This window comes from Mauremys mutica, chromosome 11 (assembly GCF_020497125.1).
Source record: "Mauremys mutica isolate MM-2020 ecotype Southern chromosome 11, ASM2049712v1, whole genome shotgun sequence".
Taxonomy (NCBI): domain Eukaryota; kingdom Metazoa; phylum Chordata; order Testudines; family Geoemydidae; genus Mauremys; species Mauremys mutica.
The window spans coordinates 30,623,557-30,643,042 of NC_059082.1; the positions used below are offsets into that span (position 1 = coordinate 30,623,557).

Below are 19,486 nucleotides of genomic sequence, written 5' to 3' on the forward strand. Positions count from 1 at the left end.
TTATCATTTCCTTCAGTGAAAGATCCTTATTATCCTATTGGATTGTTTTCAGGAAAAATCCTAATATCCTAAGTTATACACTGTAGATCCTGACTGGGAGAGGACTGGGGTCATTTTCACATGAACCCTAAAAACTACAAGAATTAGACTATTGTGCCTAGAAGTAATAAATAATAGTAATAATGTTCCTTTGCACTTACATAGCATCTTTCATCAAAGGATTTCAGAGCACTTTACAAACATGTAATTAAGTCTTACAATATCCCCTTGAGGTAGTTAAGCACTTAAGCACTGTGAGGTAGTTAAGCACACTCAATACGTTTATACACAGCTGGTAAAAACAGGGAATCACTGAGAATCTAGCTCTCCTCAACCGAGAGGCTCTTATAAAAGCTGTGACAATGCAGTATTACATGAATGGAGAAAGAGACACCAGGGGGATGAGGTAATATTTTTTATTGGACCAACTTATTGGGAAGGATCAATTTCCTTTCAAAAGTACAACCACCCACTGATCCCCTTTACAGAGCTTCATCCCTAAGCAAATTTGCTTCAGGAAGAAGAAAAAGGGTAACAGTAAATATCCTTGACATGTGACACACGACAGTTCTCCAGAGCATTTGGCAAGAGGGACTTCTGTTTGTACTTAATACAAAAGATGAAATTAAAACTGATATTTATTAAGAAAACTTCCAATATGTCTTCAAACTAATAGGAAAACAGAAACAGCTTATGATGGTAACCAAAGAGTATGCTGACATATTTTTATGTCAAAGAATGTCATCTCTTTGTACTATTGACCTGTCATATCTCTTGGTGCTCAGTGTGGTAGGTCTCTGAATGAAGCAAACTGTCCAAGGTTCACGTTGGCTCAGAATTTCTGGCTTTCAGGCAGTGGATTTTAAGCCAGATTCTTGTCTTTTGTCCTATCAGGACCCTTCATGTCCTGCTTGGAGAGCTGAGGTTCTCTTCTCCCATGCTACACTTCCCCTTCCTGTCCTTCAGAGGTTTTGCATCTTAGCACCTTTCATCTTGCGGAAAAAGGCTGGATGTGGCTATGACCTAGTCAGAGCTATGTAGAGGCCAAATGTGAATGTGAGCTCGCTTGGACCATTTGACAGTCTGACACCATGGACTGTGAAGTGCTGCTCACCCATCTACAAGACCTGACTCTGCTCTTTTCTTTCAGATGAAATTATTCCCTCTTCCCTCAAAGACCTTCACATGGTGAATCCCACAGGAACTGATCCTATCGTTTCTCTTATTCATGATCTTCCTAAGGCCATCAGGAAAGATTCTACAGGCTCTGATGTTACCATCAGTATGTAGATGGCACTTAGCTCTATGCCCCATCTTAATAAATGTGCACTCTGTAATTTCCCTAGTGATCCAGTGTTTGAATAAGGGGAGTGGAGGTGGGGAAAGGGTGAAGAGCTGCAGGCTAAAGGCAGAAGTTATATGAGTAGGGAGGGGTGCAGCATTTTGAGGAACTAGCTGAAAAGGTGACCTGCCCCTCCTTTGCAGGAGTCTGTTACCTGGATCAAAGTGGCACACAGGTGCAAAATCATGCTTCACAACTCAGTGAGTCTAGACACCCAGGGAGTAATGGCAGACAGGGATGTCTCTCACCTTTGCCTTGTTCAGCTATCGTGTTCATTCCTCTAGGAAGTAGATCTATGAACCACAACCCATATAACTCTTTCCACCTTAAATTAATCCTAAACAGCAGCCCTTGTTCTAAGCAGAGCCGACTGTATGAATACCTCATACCAGTATCTTGCATGGTACATTGGCTGCCAGTGGGTCCATTTCAAAGCGCTCAAGCTCACCTTCAAAGCCCTGAATGGGCGAGAGTCCCCTTATCTCAGGAACTGTCTTTCTGCTCCTCATCATGTATCAGATAAAATCATCAAAGCAAGAACTAAAAAACTATAAAGAAAAAAAGCTTAAGATGGAGGTATGTATTAAAATCCAGAAGCTGCACCACAACTGGTAATTTATACAAATATCTATTGAAGTCAGTAACTGGCTAACACACACCAGACCTCCTACAAACCTCTGTAATGAAATGGTAACATTAAAGATATATTCAAAACTTGCATCTCTATTCTGGTTAGATGAGCTCATTGTATGCATTTGCTTTGCAGGCTTTCATTTCAGAGAGGATTTTCGAATGGTACCTTGGGACTGTTTAGGAAATGGCTCCTTTGTGAAAAGAATTCTCACAGGGGTTGGCTGGCTACTGGTTGTTATTGTTGGTGAGCTGCGAGACAGCTGCCATGTCCATTATGCACAATGCAATTCCCAGCAAAGGCCAAACTGGTTGCCAAGCACCTACCTGAAAAATCCCTTAAACATAAGCTGTTGGAGACCAGGTGCTCAATGTAGGAGAAAAAGGAAATCAAAGATAGGTGCCACTTAAGGCTCAATGATTTTACTGAATTGATTTCCCCATCATACGCTTGACATTTAGATTCAGTTTTTTTATTTCTATATTATGTTTTTAGCACTGCTCTCTAATACCAAGTGTTTCTTCAATACTGCACAAAGCCACTGTATGACACTGTCCCCTTTTGTACAACCTCACCCAAACTTCTACACAAGAGGACATGACTGGGTGTTCAAGTCTTGGATGAAAATGTTCGAAGAAGGCGTGTAATAAAAGTTTCTTTCCTCCTCACCCTCCTTTTTATAAACATCCTCCTCTCTAGCTGCAACTTGTGCATTTTTGTAGCATGATTATCTTTCAAGCAGAAAGACATTAGAGACTTGAAAAGCCATCAGGATTTGTTGTTGTGTAACAGAGGTATATACCTTCCTTTGGGAGTTTAAAACACCTCTGCAGCTTTGTCAGTGAATGAGAAACAGTATTTGGGATTCAAACTCATTTCTCCTAGCACATATCACTTGTAGAGCACCAAGCTAACCTCATAACTCTCCCTGTTTCCTTAGTAAATACGTTTCCCTCCAACACAATAGGAACAAACACAAATCTGAGTTCAGCTAATTTCCTCCTAACTTGATATGTTTTTGATTAGCTGTGATTTTGATTTGAAAGCAGAACTAGAAGCTTAATTGGATATGATTTATTCACAGCAGGCTAGAGCTACAAGTTTGATTTTATGCACAAGAAATCCAAAATTATGCATCTTTTCTCCAATGATGGTACTGGAGCAGCATTATGCAGGAATACAGTTGGACAAGATACATTTTGAATCAATGGTTATACACACTTAAATCAGCTTTCCAACATAGTGCATCTGAAAGGGAAAGAAATTCTTTAAAAAATATAGGTAAGAACTTTCTGTCTATAGACATTTTCTGTAAGAAGAGTGTTGGTCTTTGAAAGCCACCAAGTCCAGTGTAAAAATGCATCATTTTAATAGTAATTTTAAACTTACTCCTTTTTTAAAATAAAGTATACCTGAAAGCATTAAAAAACCTAGACTGAGATTTTCAAGACTGCCTAAATAATTTGGATGCATTAATGTGAACTGAACTCCAAAATCCCCTGTATGTCATTGAAAAATCTCAGCCTAAATGTATTTGTTTGCTGAGGTATAATAATTCTAGTGAAAATAATTTGCACTTTGAGAGGTTGGACTGGATCCTGTCATCCAAGGATCTCAAAGCTCTTCCTAAATATTAACTAAACCTTGCAGCACTAGGGAAGTAAGTATTAATGTACCCATTCTACAGATTGGCAAACAGATACAAAATAGCTACGTGACTTGACCAAAGTCACAAGATGAGTCAGGTGGTAATGGAACCAGGAGTTCTGCTTCCAATTGTCTACTGTACTTACTAGGCAACACTCCCACTGAGTATCTGTAAATCCACATTGTCTGCTTGCCACAAATCACAACCTGCAGGATTGTTGGTTTTGCAACTAATTTATTATTGGGCCACTTGTTATCCACAAGTGAAACATTTAAGCTTTAATGCCAAAATCTCATGGAAGATACTAAACTTTGCTCCTTTTGCTTTTAAAAAATATGTTAAAAATAATATGCTTAGGAGCACCTGAATATCCTCCACTTAATATCCTGGAGCTATGAGGCTTTCATCTATACTCCAATCAACTCGTAGCCATGCTTCCCCTTCACTTCTTGTCACTTAACTAACCATTTCGAAATTAACATCAACCAAAGCAGACTTAACATGTATTGTGCTTCTATAATTCTTCACTTTTTAGTGCTACTTTTTTTTTTAAACTGTAAATGTCAAGGATGATTTTCCAAACTTTGTCAGAATCTTGACATCCATCTCCTTCAGAGCAAGTGAAAGAAGAGAGAGAGAGAGTGTGTGTGTGTGTGTGTGTAGCTTGGAGGCAGAGGGACAGGAAGAGGGGAAGGAATGAGATAGGAGAAAGGCAATGACAGTTTCTTTCCCCTTAAATTTTATACATATTCAGTGGAGCCTCCGCAGAGATGATTACACTAATCAGTGAGATGCAGCTGCCTACTGGAGTGCTCATCCTTGAGAATTAGCCAAAACAGGGAGTAGCAGCAAAGCTGCATAGAATCAATGCAGCAGAACTAAATGACGTAGAAGAGAAATTTCAGAAAGGCCATGTTTTTCTACCAAAGCAGCAGTGGCTACATCTTGACAGTTTAATCTGTAATATTTTTAAGAGGATTACGACTGAAATTTGCTTTGGTTAAGAGAACTGCATTAAAACCTTTATATATTTGACATTTTTGCACTTACAGCATAAATGTCTTTGCCAAGGCCAGGCCTAAACAAAATTTTGGAGGTTTGTTTTTTTGGTCTCTCTTGTTGAGGGATCACTAGTAAAATACAGTTGGAAAGCTTTGAAAAACAAACACAATTACCGCTAGCATACTAATGTGAAAAACAACCGCAAATCAATTAAAATAAACGCAACTGTCCACTTTTCTGGTTTCCCCAACAGTTCACAGACAGGGTCAAGTAATTAACACTAATCTTTCTAAACTGATCTGAGAATTTGTGGGGTATAAGCTACACAGAATAACAGGAGCTATTTACTTCATAGTGTCTCCTTGTAACATTTAAATCAAAGGATGCTTTGAGCTATGTTGGGAGTAGAGCCATTACATTTATCCATTTACAGGAAATCAGGCTTCATAAAAAGAGTTACTATGCCTTTGAACTGACAAATTCATGAATAAAGGCTTTTAGGAATAATCAGCTAAACACCCATGATTAAAAGAATTTCAGTGTGACAGTTGCTTATTTCACAGTAACAGTCTAGAAATCAAGAGACCCATTTTTAGTTGTCTCCTCCTGACTCCCCCAAGAAAAGTATCTTCAAATAACTTGAAATTGATCTGATGAAGAGAGGGAATCAACTTCAGATCGGAATCTACCACCTTTGTGCTACAAAAGCACTGGGGCTTTCACATTCAAATAAAAAACAAACAAACAAAAATGCCCCCAGTGTTTGGCTTCAAATTTGTGGCTTTTGTATTATCTTCTGTTATTATTGTGTCTCATCCTAACACATAATATTATTGTGTGAAGATCAAAGGAGAAGGGTAAGAGAGCCCTCTCTAGTAACAATCACATCCACCAGCTACCTCAAAAGTCAGTCATCAGACCCTTGAAATCCTCCATCTGCTCTGTGAGGTCTCCACGTGAACCATCTTAAGGGGTGAATGACAGAGCCCATTCTCCAGGCAGATGGTATTTTGGCCACTTGAGAACAAAGATCTATCATCATTATAAACGGATTTTTGTGGTTGTTTCTCTGGGTAGATTCTTCATTGAGCAAATAATATTTGCCATCCTAGGTTAATTATTCACAACTGAACTGCTATTTATAAACTACTATTTATTCCACCAGTAGTGAAGCGGTGTTTGTTTCTCTGATCTTTGATCTGTCTAGTTAGAAATACTTCTTCCCATCACTGATAAAGAATATAAGAGGGGGAGGTGGTTCTAATGAAACACTAAGCCTCTAGAGTAATGGATTGCATTTAGTTGAACTTCATACAATGAAACTTTTCATGGACAGTTTCTTTACAGGTAGAGGTGTCTTTCAAATTGCACAATAGCCCAGTTACCACCTGGTGCCAAGTCTGTCATGAGTCTGAATGAGATAGTATTCATCCAGGTAGCTGTATGTAGAGTAGGATGATAACCTCTTCTGCACTCAGATCTACTAAAAGAAACTAACTGGAATTCTGACTCAACTAATGACTAAAGGATAGCTTCTGTGGAAGAACAGAGCTTTACTAAATGCAGAACCAAAGAAATGGGGAGCAAAGGTGTCTACCACTAAGCCACATTTATGTTCCCCTGATAGTACAGCTGGTGACATACCAGGCTTGTCTGGTACCTTGCATAAGCTAGAGCAGTAGGGGATCATTACAGTAGCCAGGAATTACTAGAGCATAGTAACTCTTGCCATACCCTGTTTGATCGATCAATTTTCCCAACACTGTGGCCACTATGGGAATTGTTGTAGGAGCTGTTACACTACTGGAGACTTCCACACAGGAAGAATCCCCAAGCGAACAAGACCAGGTGCTTTGTGCTGATGGAATGTCACAAAGCACCTGGAGTAGTGGCCAGGATCTGGCCTACAGTAGAAAAGACAACCATTCTATTTTATATTCCATCCAAGCATGTCTACAAATAAGTGTACAGTGAGTGGGCCTGTTTAAGCATTCAGAAGTCAGAAAATGACAAAAATCAACATTTCACACACAACCTTAACTCTGCCCTTGTGTTTCTGCATGATATAATGTTAATTATACAACATACTCTTTTTCAATTAATGCAATAAAATATCATATTGTTTCTTCCACAATAGTAGGGGCAGATCCTGGAAACACTTGCCACTGGACATAATGCTGACTACTGTGATTTGGCTTCAGTGGGACCAATCATAATAGCTAGTGCTATGCCCAATAGCAAGTATTTGCAGGATTGGTCCTTTAATACACATATGTAGCAATTTGTAATAGTGCAAGTATACACTAATGGAAACAATTTTAATTGTCATGATGTTGCCACAAAACTTTGTAATTATTATTATGAGTTATTATTTGTATTACCCTAATGCCTAAGATCCCCAGTCGTGGACTGGACCTCACTGTGTAAGGTTCTAAACGCAGAACATAAAAAAAAAGAGTCCCTCCCTGAAAGAGCTCCCAATCTAAGTTGTCTTAGACTTTTAATGTGATAACTTCTTTTGTCACATTATTTATTTCTAGTGATTTTGCCAACACCTGTACTCTCCATTCTGTTGTCAGCCAGCAGCAAATGTTTCTGGTAAAAAGGTTGAGGAAAATATGCCCAAATTTTCAAAAGTGGCCTCTATCCATGGATGACTTAGCTTCCAGGATTTAAGAGTTTAAGAGGACGCGGACTATGGTGGGTAAGGTGTGCAGTGATGTAGAGACCGCTTCTAGACTCTAGGAATGATAGGCTACTGCTCCTAAAGCGGTCTCTGGGGGGAGGACGGTTACAGGTGGGTGTGCAGGAAGGGGTGAGGGGTGTAGGCTTTGGGACGGAGTTTGGGTGCAGCCTCTGGGCTGGGGGTGGGGGCGTAGGAAGGGGGTGAGGGGTGTGTGGGAAGGGGGAGGAGGCATAGGGGCTTGCGGGCTGTGGCTGGGGCTGAGGGTTTGGGGCATTGTGGAGGCTCAGGGCAACGGTAGAAGGGCAGGGTGATGGCAACCTGCCTTGCCATTTGTGGATGGCAGGTGCTAGGACCCTGGGGCAGCAGACAGCATTTGTGCCGGTAGCCGCTCTACTGTCAGGTAGGGACACAGCGCGGGGGGGGGGGGGGGAAGGAGACGACATGCCGGGGGAGGGGTGGCAGGTGGGCGCTGGGACCTGCTCCAGGCAGGGAACTGACGGGGCGGGGGGAGACTCGCGTGGGCCAGGGGCCGATCCAGGCTGGGCCGGGGGAGAGACCCACACCTCCAAGTATACCTGGAGCAGGGCACCTGCCGCCTATGAACAGAACATTAAAAACACCTCACAGACTGACCAGGGTGCCTAATGACTGCACTCAGTGAGTAACCTGCTGTTGATCCTGCCCCCATGTCTGTACCCTGTTCATGGTGACTGTCCTATGCAATTACCAAACCCCTCTCCCCCCTTCACAGAAAGTCTTCAGCAAACAAACATGACAGAAACAGTAATTAACAGCAAACTACTTTTAATACTCGACAACACAGTAAAGGTGAGAACTTTTCAAAATCTAGGGACTGAGAACTTTTGGGTAATTTAGCAGTCCGCTGTGGTGCAGTGACAGTTTTCACAGCCCTTGGTACCCCTCCTTCTTGTTATTCTGGGTGAGGTGGGTATTGGAGTGTGTGGCGGGGGAGGGCGGTTGCAGACACAGTGCAGGGGGGCTCTGTCCTCCTGCCTGTGGTCCTGCAGAACATCGACAAGGTGCCTGAGCATGTCCGTTTGCTCCCTCAGTAGTCCAAGCAGCGTTTGAGTCACCTGCTGGTCCTCCTGACGCCATCTGTCCTCCCGTTCGCTGTGTGAGCGCTGCTGCTGTGTGAGGTTCTCCCTCCACTGGCTCTGCTGGTCCGCCTCTGCTCTGGAGCAGCCCATAAGTTCAGCAAACATCTCGTCCCGTGTCCTTTTCTTACGACGCCTAATCTGCGCCAGCCTCTGTGAGGGGCATGGTGTAGCAGGTCGGGATACTGTTGCAGCTGTGTGAGGGGGAAAAGGGAGTGAATTGCTTACAAAGATGCATTTTCTTAAAAATGAAACATAGTCTACTCATTGCCTGTGAACCAGACCATGGACGGCACCTATCTCCTGAGCACTCACTCAGGGAAAGTTCGATTTCTCTGCATTCGCTTTCATTGCCTGGGGTATTGCACTGCAGACCAGACAAGCGGGGCAGGAAAGCTGAATCCGTGGAGCAGCCAGGCATGGTAAGCCAAAGGCTTTTGGCTGCTTAAAAGTCAATGTCCAGTTCTGTCCTCTTGCTGCAGGCAATCCTGAAAGCGTAAACTCTGCCCCTGTTCCACCCCCTCGTGGTTTTCCCTTGGAAAAGATCCCTGTATGCTGCCACTCTGTAGCCTCCAGCATGTGGCTCTAAAGTGACGCTTCTTGTTGTTCTAAGGAACAGTGAAGCACTACCAATAGTAATAGTACACAAATCACTCTACTTACATGCAGGAGTCTGCGCGCGAGATCACCCTGAGGAGGGTGTCACGGAGAGAGAGAGAGCGCATGCTGAATGAAAGCCAGCACAAGCCAGGGCCCTATGCTGCGATGCTTGTCAAAGCACTGGTCCCGGAGTACCAGCTGAGAGCGTGGCGCGGAAAAGTGTGCTACCTCGGAGCACCCAATAAGCCAGCTCTCCCCAGGAACCTCTCTATAGGCTTTTCGACTACCTCCAGGAGAGCTTCGTGGAGATCTCCCCGGAAGATGCCTGTTCCATTCCCCTGCATATAGACCTTCTGTTCGCCTAGTCTATTTTCCTGTTCTTTTAAGAAATAAATGTTAACATGTTTAAAGCACTTACCGACTGATCCTTCTCCTGATTCAGGGTCCATGGTAACGGCTGCGGAGGGTTGGTAGGGGATCTCAGTGAGGGTGATGAAGAGATCCTGGCTGTCGGGGAAATCAGCGTTGGAAGCGCTGTCGACTGCCTCCCCCTCCTCATCTCCTTCCTCATCTTCCCCATCTGCGAACGTCGACGAGGAACTGGCCGTCGACACTATCCCTTCGTCAGAGTCCACGCACACTGGTGGGGCAGTGGTGGCAGACCCACCGAGAATGGCATGCAGTGCCTCATAGAAGCGGCATGTCTGGGGCTGGGCTCCGGAGCGTCCGTTTGCCGCTTTGATTTTATGGTAGCCTTGTCTCAGCTCCTTGACTTTCATGCGGCACTGCATTGCATCCCGGCTGTATCCTCTGTCTGTCATGGCTTTGGAGACCTTCTCGTAGGTCTTCGCATTCCGTTTGTTGGAGCGCAGCTCCGAAAGCAAAGACTCATCGCCCCACACACCGATCAGATCCAAGACTTCCCGGTCAGTCCATGCTGGGGACCTCTTTCTATTCTGGGATTGCCTGGACTCCTCTGCTGGAGAGCTCTGCATCGTTGCCGGTGCTGCTGAGCTCGCCACGATGTCCAACCAGGACATGAGATTCAAAGTGCCCAGACAGGAAAAGGAATTCAAATTTTCCCGGGTCGTTTCCTGTGTGGCTGGTCAGAGCATCCAAGCTCGGACTGCTGTCCAGAGCGTCAACAGAGTGGTGCAGTGTGGGATAGCTCCCGGAGCTACTAAGTTCGATTTGCATCCACACCTAGCCTAATTCGACATAGCCATGTCGAATTTAGCGCTACTCCCCTTGTCGGGGAGGAGTACAGAATTCGAACTAAAGAGCCCTCTATGTCGAATTAAATGGCTTCCTGGTGTGGACGGGTGCGCGGTTAATTCGAATTAACGCTGCTAAATTCAAATTAAAGTCCTAGTGTAGACCAGGCCTAAGGGAACTGTCTGTAACTCCATGGCGAGACTGTTAAAGTGATCCAGGAGTTCACATATGTTACTGGCTTGGTGAAATCTAAGGCTTTGGCTACACTTGCACTTCAAAGCGCTGCCGCGGCAGCGCTTTGAAGCGCTAAGTGTAGTCAAAGCGCCAGCGCTGGGAGAGAGCTCTCCCAGCGCTGTCCGTACTCCACCTCCCTGTGGGGAATAACGTACAGTGCTGGGAGCCGCGCTCCCAGCGCTGGGGCTTTGACCACACTGGCGCTTTGCAGTGCCGCAATTTGCAGCGCTGGAGAGGGTGTGTTTTCACACCCTGCTGCAGCGCTGCAAATTTGCAAGTGTAGCCAAGGCCTAAATATAAAACAAATCACCAGTTTGGGGGTGTCTGTCCTGTTTTTGACAGCCTGCCCTGAGGTAGTCATTCATGGTCATGAGCCACTATAGACAGCATAACAATCAACTTTGAGGAAAACTGCATCTTTCACAATTAAATGGCACCGAACATGTATTGTCAGGGATCAGATGAAGTGAGGTTTGAAATGAATGCTGTAGTACTAATGTCAGGAGGATATCTCTTTGTACATGTCACTTAGAATGGTGAAGAGTTGTTGTTGGTGGCTAACTGGTTAAACTTTCAATGTCTAGAAATAATTACCATCTGTAGAAGAGCAACTTGATATTTTCATAAGAGCTATTTCATATGAAAGTTTTAGAGTTCAGTTTAAAATATTGCCTCTATCTACTGGCTGTTTGGGGAAAACTAGAATTGTTTAATGTTTTACCAAATTTTTCCTATTCATGATAGCGTATTGTAACTCTCCCAACCATTCCCTCCAAAAATTCAATTAGAAATTCTCAAGGTACATACGTGTCCAAGTGGTTATAACTGCCCGTACATATGGATTTTGGTGATTGTGTGTGCATTTGTAGTGATTACACAAGCCAATGAACAGTTATCTGCAAAAATGTTCCTTGCACACACAGATGCTGTGACTACATGCAGAAGCATGGTAATTGTCATTGCACATGCACACAGCTTGCACATGTATGAAAATGTAAACACAATGTTAAAAGGCAACATAAATAATTTCACGTAAACTAGCAAAATGAAAGCTGCCACTTTTTTTTCCCCAGAAAAGGGATATATAAGTTGATTGATGACATGTATTTTTGCCACGTGGACATCTGCAACATCTGCGTACATACGTGAGCTGTGTCACAGATCATAAACCAATCTCCATTCTGGTTTAACAATCAGAACATTGCTGTTGACATCCTATACATTTTCCTCACACTACATGGTACCCTCCAAAAACGTAACTCAAACAGTCAATGAGAGGTGCTGGCTATTACGGATGGCATTGGATTGGGAAGGTGGGCCACACCAAAGTGCAGGCTGGACCATTTCAGCCCTTCCTGGCTAGGGGACTGCTGAAGCCCATGGGATTGGCCAGTGGACTACCATCCATAAAAAGCAGAACAGAGAGAAAGCACCACCCCTGCTCCAACCCTCAGCATCATGCAAATCCCACCCTCTCTTCCATCTCATTTGCGTTCCTGATTGCGTGCAGTATCAGTCTCAATCAGCAGAAATGTCTGCATTTGCTGAGTAAGCGTGAGTTTTGTGATTCATTTAATTGATGGTTTGTTTCACAGGATCACACTTTTTGTTGAGTTGTCCTTGCAGCTGGGGTTAGATTCCCCTCAATGGGGATAATATTATTGGGGTCTGTGGGGAGAGGCTTTCCTGAACTTGCAGAGATCAGGATGCATTAATGGTCTTTCCTCTGAATTAAGATTTACCTTTCCATCAGTACCGAGGGGGAATGGACTTGTGAGGAGGCCTGAGCACTTGTGAGCCTGGGTGGATTCACTGGGCACCACCTTGCATGAAGTTACAAGCTTTGGAATAACATGGGCCCAGTAGGGCCTCAGGTTTAGGCTAGATGGTTGAGCCTGCAACGTGTTAGGATGCTCTAGTTAAAGAAACCTAAGAATTTTACTATTGAAAGGGTTTACCATCTTCCTACTTCTAACTCTAATGGGAAACACATATGCAGCAGGAGGATAACAAAGCCTTCGTACAATTATGGGTGGATTCTCTATTGAGATCTGGCCTCTTTACATCTCTGAAGTGCTACAGTGAGGCTGGAAAATGGCTACAAAAAGTCAGCAGAGAATTACCCTGGCACAGGAGAAATCCCAGCTGGCACAGATGTGCCACATCTAGGTCTGCACTAGTTATCCCATCACCCCAAGAATAGAGTTTGTGCTGTGGAAAAGATGTGGTGGAATTCGGCCTATCCTCCACTAGCATATGGTCCATTAAGGACCCTACACCAGAGACTTGCATTAGATCAGCTGAGCCGATACCCTAAGCATCGTTGAGGCTGGTGCAGATCGGCATTCAGGGTCAGGGAGCCATGACCAGCTCCTCAACTCCTGATGTAGGATTAAATCTGTCCCCATGATTCTTCTCATTCTTCGCCCAATATTTCAACAGACTGAAACCTGGTATACAAACCTATGATAAAATATCTTTATACAGCTGCTATCACTTTTTTTTTTTTTTTGCAGAAGAACAGATGTCAGCAAGCGGATCAGAAATAAAAGGTTTAACTGATTTTTTTTAAAGGAAAAATATGTTTAATACACAACTCAAAAGATACTTTTCATTAGGAGTATGTCTACACCTCAGTCGGGAGGTGTGACTGTAGCACACAGCAAGACCAAAGCTATCGCCGGTAACAATAGCAGTGTAGCCATGGGTAGCATGGTCCAGCTTCTAGCCATTTAGCCAAGGTCCTGGGCAGGGCTGTACTCAGGAGACTAGCCTGTGCCACCACCCATTCTGCCCTGACTACACTGCTCTTGGTACCTGAGGTAGCTTTCATCTAGCTTGGTCAAAACTAACTTGGCTATGAGCTCCTCCATGAGCTGCAATCAGACCTCCTCATCGCAGTGTAGACATACCCTATGTAAGCTTTCAGTCACAACTGCATGACCCACTTTTCATCTTCAGGATACTTTACTAACCCTAATTAATGAATGCCTTCAGGATCCCTAGTGTAAAACAGGTAAGTAGTAATATCTCATTTCCATATATGTAAGCTGACACAAAGGGGTTAAGAGCACAATGTCAGAGAGAGAGAGAGAGAATCAGTATTAGAGCAACGATTAGAACTCAGAAGCTCTTGGCTCCAGTCTTGTTCTTAGATGATTAAAATGAGCCTACCCAGTAAAATCCAATGGGTGCAGTTTCCTTTTAGATAGATAAAAACAGCAATTAGCACTTCACATTCCACTTCACCACAAAATATTGACTAGATAGGAAATTTCTCAGCCATACCTTGTTCTCTCTGTTGATCTTTTTGTTCCATGGATACAAGAGCAGAGAAATGCGCTTGATCGTAAGCCAGGACAAGAGGTGAGCAGTGACATCGGTTAGGTGGAACTTCCAGTGGCAAGTAAATTCCTCCAAATGGGATAGGTGCAAATGCTGCAAAGACAGATGCAAGATTTCTTGAAATAAACAAGCCATAAAAAATGGGATGGAGAGAGTAAATGGACCCTGACATTATTTATGTAATTTATACCAGTCACTACTCAACATTATCAGAGCTACATGTGGGTTTCAGCAGGCAGTGTTAAGTGAGGGGAAAACCTAATTCTTTGGTGTTGAAAATAGTCTAAAGAACAGTTCAAGTCTCATGGTAAAATTTTAAAGGAATTATGAATTTAGAAATAATTATGAAACAATTCTGTTCCTATCCCAAATTCTCTCCTAATTGCAATTGTTTATTAGTGAAGATGTAACTGTATAACAACAGGATCTTCATGTCTGATACACATGAGCAGAACTGAATTTTCCATGGAATATTTTTAGTTACAAGGAAAAGTTTCTCATTATTGGCACCAAAGATGCAGTATCACTTCTTTTTTTTTTGGCAATGTAGTCTGATTATTTCCTTGGCTACTAGATTTCTTTGCCAAACAGATTTTCTTTGATGACTGTTGCATATATAGTATTCATTTACAATTTGTTATGAGTATTGACTCTGCAAGGGGAAAGTTCAAATGTTTGTGTTCCTTTCCTTTGTGTTCTTTGATACTTCATTCAACTATTGTATATCGGGGAAGGATTTTTTCTAAGCCCTGTTCATGCATTGATTTGGCCAACTTGTTATCATCATGTATTACATTTTCTAGTTGTTTTTGTTAAAGTGGCAGAGGTTTTAGAGAATGGGTGCCTGAACATTTAAATGTACCTGTGACTCTCTGTACCTTGGGGAACACCCTACACCCCCATGTTCATCTTTGTAAAATGATTGTGTGGTATCCAATGTAAAGTTTGTCATGTTGGGTGTCTTCGGAAGGCTCATGATGCACTGAGCCTGGTTGTTATAGTGATGTTATAGTAATTGTTACAGTAATGTTATAGTAATGTTATAGGTTATAATTTCATGTATACAGTGATGGGGCTGAAAATGTATCCTCATGGCTTAAAGCAAGCCCAGGCAAAAACTCTCCAAGAACGAAGAGGCAGTTCACACCTCATCGGGGCAGGTATGGGACAAACCCAGCCCAGCCTCACAGGAACAAAGGATGCTGGCCTAGGCAGCAACAAAAGAATCTGTTAGATTCTCGAGGGAGTCACCCCCCTTCCTTTGGTCAGTTTGGAACTGCAATGAGGTAATGGTCACCTGACCCTGAAGGGGAGGGGGCAAAGCCAAGAGGGAAAAAAGTACATGATAAAAGGGAGAGACATTTGCCATGCTCTCTCTCACTCTTTTCCACCTACATCTACAGACACCACACCAAGCGACTGAAGTGCTGATCAAAGGGGAGTCTCTGGCTGAAGAAGCAACTAAGTTTGTAAAGGCATTGAAAGTGTTAAGATCAGCTCAGAATGTGTTTTGCTTTTATTTCCTTGACCAAATCTGACTTGTTATGTTTTGACTTACAATCACTTAAAAATCTCTCTTTATAGTTAATAAATCTGTTTGTTTATTCTACCCGAAGCAGCGCATTTGTTTCAAGTATGTCAGTGACTCCCCTTGGGATAACAAGCCTGGTACATATCAATTTCTTTGTTAAATTGACAAACTTATATAAGATGGCAGCGTCAAGCAGGCATAACTGGACACTGCAAGACAGAGGTTCCAAGGGTTGTGTCTGGGACCTGGAGATATTGGCTAGTGTCATTCAGTTACACAAGTCAAGGAGCAGCTTACATGCCAGAGGCTGTGCATGAACAACCCAGGAGTGGGGCTTCTCACAGCAGAGCAGGGTAAGGCTGGCTCCCAGAGTCAAGGATTGCAGTGACTTAGCAGATCACCGGTCCAGATAACACCAGAGGGGAACGTCACAGTACCAGTTAATGTATTATTATACAGGAGCCTCATTATTTTACAGAGGCTCTTATACTATACATGAGACAGTAATGCAAGTCATAAGTTTCATATAACTATAGCATTCAGAACAATATCCCATTAAGCAGTGATTAAACACCTTTTTTTGCCCCCACAAAACCACTAATCATTTCTTCATGGAAAGGTAAACATGGTCTACTGGTCTGAATAACAGACTAGCAGCTAGGAATCCCTGAATTCTAAATCCAGCTCTGAGAATGACTCCCTCTGTGACTTTAGAAAAATCCCTTAATCTCTGCCGCAGTGTGCCCATCTGTAAAACGAGGATAATTAATAACACTTACCTATTTCACAGCTGGGTAGGAGGCAGCAAAGATGAATTAATGTTTGCAAGGCACTCTGAAGAGGAAAGTACTATCTACGTGTTAAACACTGTTAGTTTTCAAGCCTGCCCCAGTTAAACTCATATTTCAACACTTGTTTTACATTAGTAATGCAAAAAAGTGGGAAAACGTATGGAAAAATCTGCACCAGGAAAAAATACTTTTTAATGTGATGATCTATTTAACTGTGCATTATTCACTAGATGATATAGGCAGGGATGCTAGCACTGCCTATTCATAAGATTAAACCAACACTTCCCATGATAAGAGCTTGTTTTTGGTTGCCTATAAGTTTGGCAAACTATAATCATTTGAGCTGAAATTTCACATGCTGGGTGACTGTCAAGATGTTTGATAAATTTTAGCCAAAATGGTTCAGGAATTTCCAAGAATGAGGCTAGGAAAAAAGATATATAGCTTTATCCAAGTGTATAAGTCTTTACAAAAATTGCAGTTCATGCTTGCTCATGGCAAAGTGTGTGCTTCATCCCTTCTCCCTCTCCCCAGTGTTGGTCCACACAGAGAATGACAGCCTGCTACTGCTATCACTTATGCCGTTACCTCAAGTGGCAGAGGTTTGGGGGGTGGATTTAAAGGTTCCAGCTCTGCTGGTGAACTGAAAACTATGTTAAGAGAACACTATTAAGACTGCAAGTTAGAAATACCATAATTAAGGTTGCCTGGCCCTGGGCATGTGTGAACAGTGATTTTTCAAAGGCTTAGAACTTTGCAAAATTTGGGTGGATTTAGGTGGGGATGGGAAAAGGCACTTCTCTGACACTAAGGCCAGCCCTGTCAAATTTCAAATCCCTGCTCCAAAAGCATAAGGGTGTTACAGCTTCTCAAACAAGAGATCACTAGTATTGTTTTTAACATGGGCAAACAATACAGGTCCGCCCCGCTTCGTTCTTAGAAACAGCCAAACAAATTTAGCTGAAATTTGCCAAAAGAATTCAGCCTAAGGCAGCATGGAAAATTTTAGCCTAAGTGGTTATACTTTGGCAAAGTTATAAGCAACTGTAAACAGGGGCTTATAGTGGGAATTTTGAGATGACGTTAATAATAAGTGTTACTACATACAAAGACCCATCATAGGATAACATATGCAAAAACATTCAGAAAAAAATAGGACTATAAAGGAAACTGGGCAAATTATTCAATAGTTTATTGGATGAACTTCACTTTTTTTGTGTGCAAACAAATTGAACTTTATAAATGTGTTCATTACTTGAAATGGTTCAAACCACTTTGTCAGAACATATTTTAGTGCACGAATTGTTTTCAAACTATTTGATTTGATGATACATTGCACAATTCACTATTTAGTGGTTTGTTATTGGTGTCCTAATTCACATTAAAAAAAACAAAATAAACAAAATAAAAAAAGTCCAAATGAATTGTAATATTTGCCTACCCTTTTTTAATAAGTCAATAGAAAAATATAAAAAGTTGATCTATCCTTAAAAATGTATTTAGACCCGGGACTTGATTCAAAGCCCAATGCAGTCAATGACTTCAATGTGCTTTAGATAAGGCATACAACTACAGAATGTGTTTTTAAATTCGGTGACTTTTATATTAAAAAAGGGCTTACATTTTAGAAGGAAATGCATAAGAAGGAAAAATTTAAAAGAAGCATAAACACTGATAGAAAATGATGATTGCGGAGTGTGGAAGGAGAAAAGAATACAGCAGAATTAGAACTTTTTAACAGAGCTTGATTGCCCTATAAATCTGTTACGGATTCCCTGAATTTCAATATTGTTTTTAAAATGGGGCAAATGTTCACAGTGCTGTATATGCTTTTAGACACATGAATGAAGTCACATGAAAGATGATGGGCTCCACAGACCTAAAATCCCTGAAATGCTCTGCACTGGTACCCTTTGTTTAGGGACATTATTATAAAAAGACTGTTATAATGGACAAATGTGTTGTGCTCTAAAATCCTTGGCTACTACATTTATTTATTTTAGCTAGGTGCATAAAGTGCTAATGAAAGACTTACCTTCTCCCCCTGAGTCTCTTAACATTGTGTCTGCTACAACAACAATTGGTCTTCTCAATATATGTGCTAAGACAAAAACGTGGAATTCTTCTAAACTCTCATACACTGGATCTTCTGAATTATCAACTCTGGAAAACATAGCACAATGACCTCAGCTGATCAGCTTACAAATGAAGATTTTTTTTCCCCTCAAGGTTATTAAATAGACAAAGAGAAAGAGGGAAATAAGGTTCTCACATGAACTAGCAATGACACATGGAACCTTTTCTCTTTCAGTCTTCATTTCAAATTCAGGTTAGATTAGTAGTGATTGAAATCTTTACCATCTGATACATTTTGGTAGCCACCAGTTTTATGTGATTCTCTGCCATGCTCCTAGCGGATGGTCGTCCCTATCACTAAAATCACCATCACCTTTGGCACCCTCTGTAGAGAAGCCAAGGCTGGAAAGTCAAGTGTTCCCCCACACTTCCCAGGTAAAGGTTGAGGCACATTGGTACGGCAGTGTAGGAAGCTGGCACTTCTGTTACCAATGTCATACCTGCCTTGTGGAGAGAGGACTTCAGTCTCTAAAACTGTGCCTCTAAGTCTTTTAGTCAGTATCAAAATACACACAAAAAGAAAATAAAAACAAAGAAAAAAAACTAGGGTGTGGGTCAGGAAGAGATGACGAATCTCCTTCAAATTAATTTTCTTGTCCATTCACTGACCAGCTTTGACATTTGTTTCTGGAGTCATACAAAAAAGAAGCAATGTAAGCAGCTCACATTTAAGACAAGAGTTCATGAAAGTCAAAATGTTATACAGGACTACAGAATAAACTACTGAACATCTGACTCTTCCATTTATGGTGACCTTGTAATGAGTCTGATCTAGCTCCTACTGAAGTCAATGGGAATCTTTCCACTGACTTTCACAGGAGCTAGATCGAGCTCGGAGTACTATTTATAGTTCGGTGACAAAACCTCATGTGGCACTAGCGGAATAAAACAAATATCAAACTAAGAGCAATTCTTAAGTCAAAATATCTGGTCATTAATGTTTCTGCTTTTACAGACATTTTTTTCCAGTCTGTATTTTGAACATTTAACAATAGTCTAAGTAGCTCTAAAGCTCACCCAGCATCATAATGAGAAAGTAACTTAAAATACTTAAAAAGTAACTTGGAAAGTGTCATGCATGAAAAGAAAGGAATTTAGAAAAACAATGCAAAATTTAACTGGAGGTCAATTTAAGCTCTTGAGCACTTGAAAAGACTTCTACATGTCAGCT

The 19,486-nt window shown here is 41.9% G+C and overlaps 1 protein-coding gene across 6 annotated transcripts in view; it reads right to left on the reverse strand.

Moving 5' to 3' along the window:
- The window catches only part of OTUD7A (OTU deubiquitinase 7A), a 402,354-nt gene that overhangs the window by 11,423 nt on the left and 371,445 nt on the right, over positions 1-19,486 (reverse strand). For all 6 annotated transcript variants that reach the window (XM_044980928.1, XM_044980927.1, XM_044980929.1 and 3 more), the window contains 2 exons: positions 18,215-18,342; positions 13,801-13,950 (listed from right to left, as the gene is read on the reverse strand). In XM_044980928.1, coding sequence (XP_044836863.1) covers positions 13,801-13,950; positions 18,215-18,342 — 278 coding nt within the window. The remainder of the gene's footprint in view (positions 1-13,800; positions 13,951-18,214; positions 18,343-19,486) is intronic.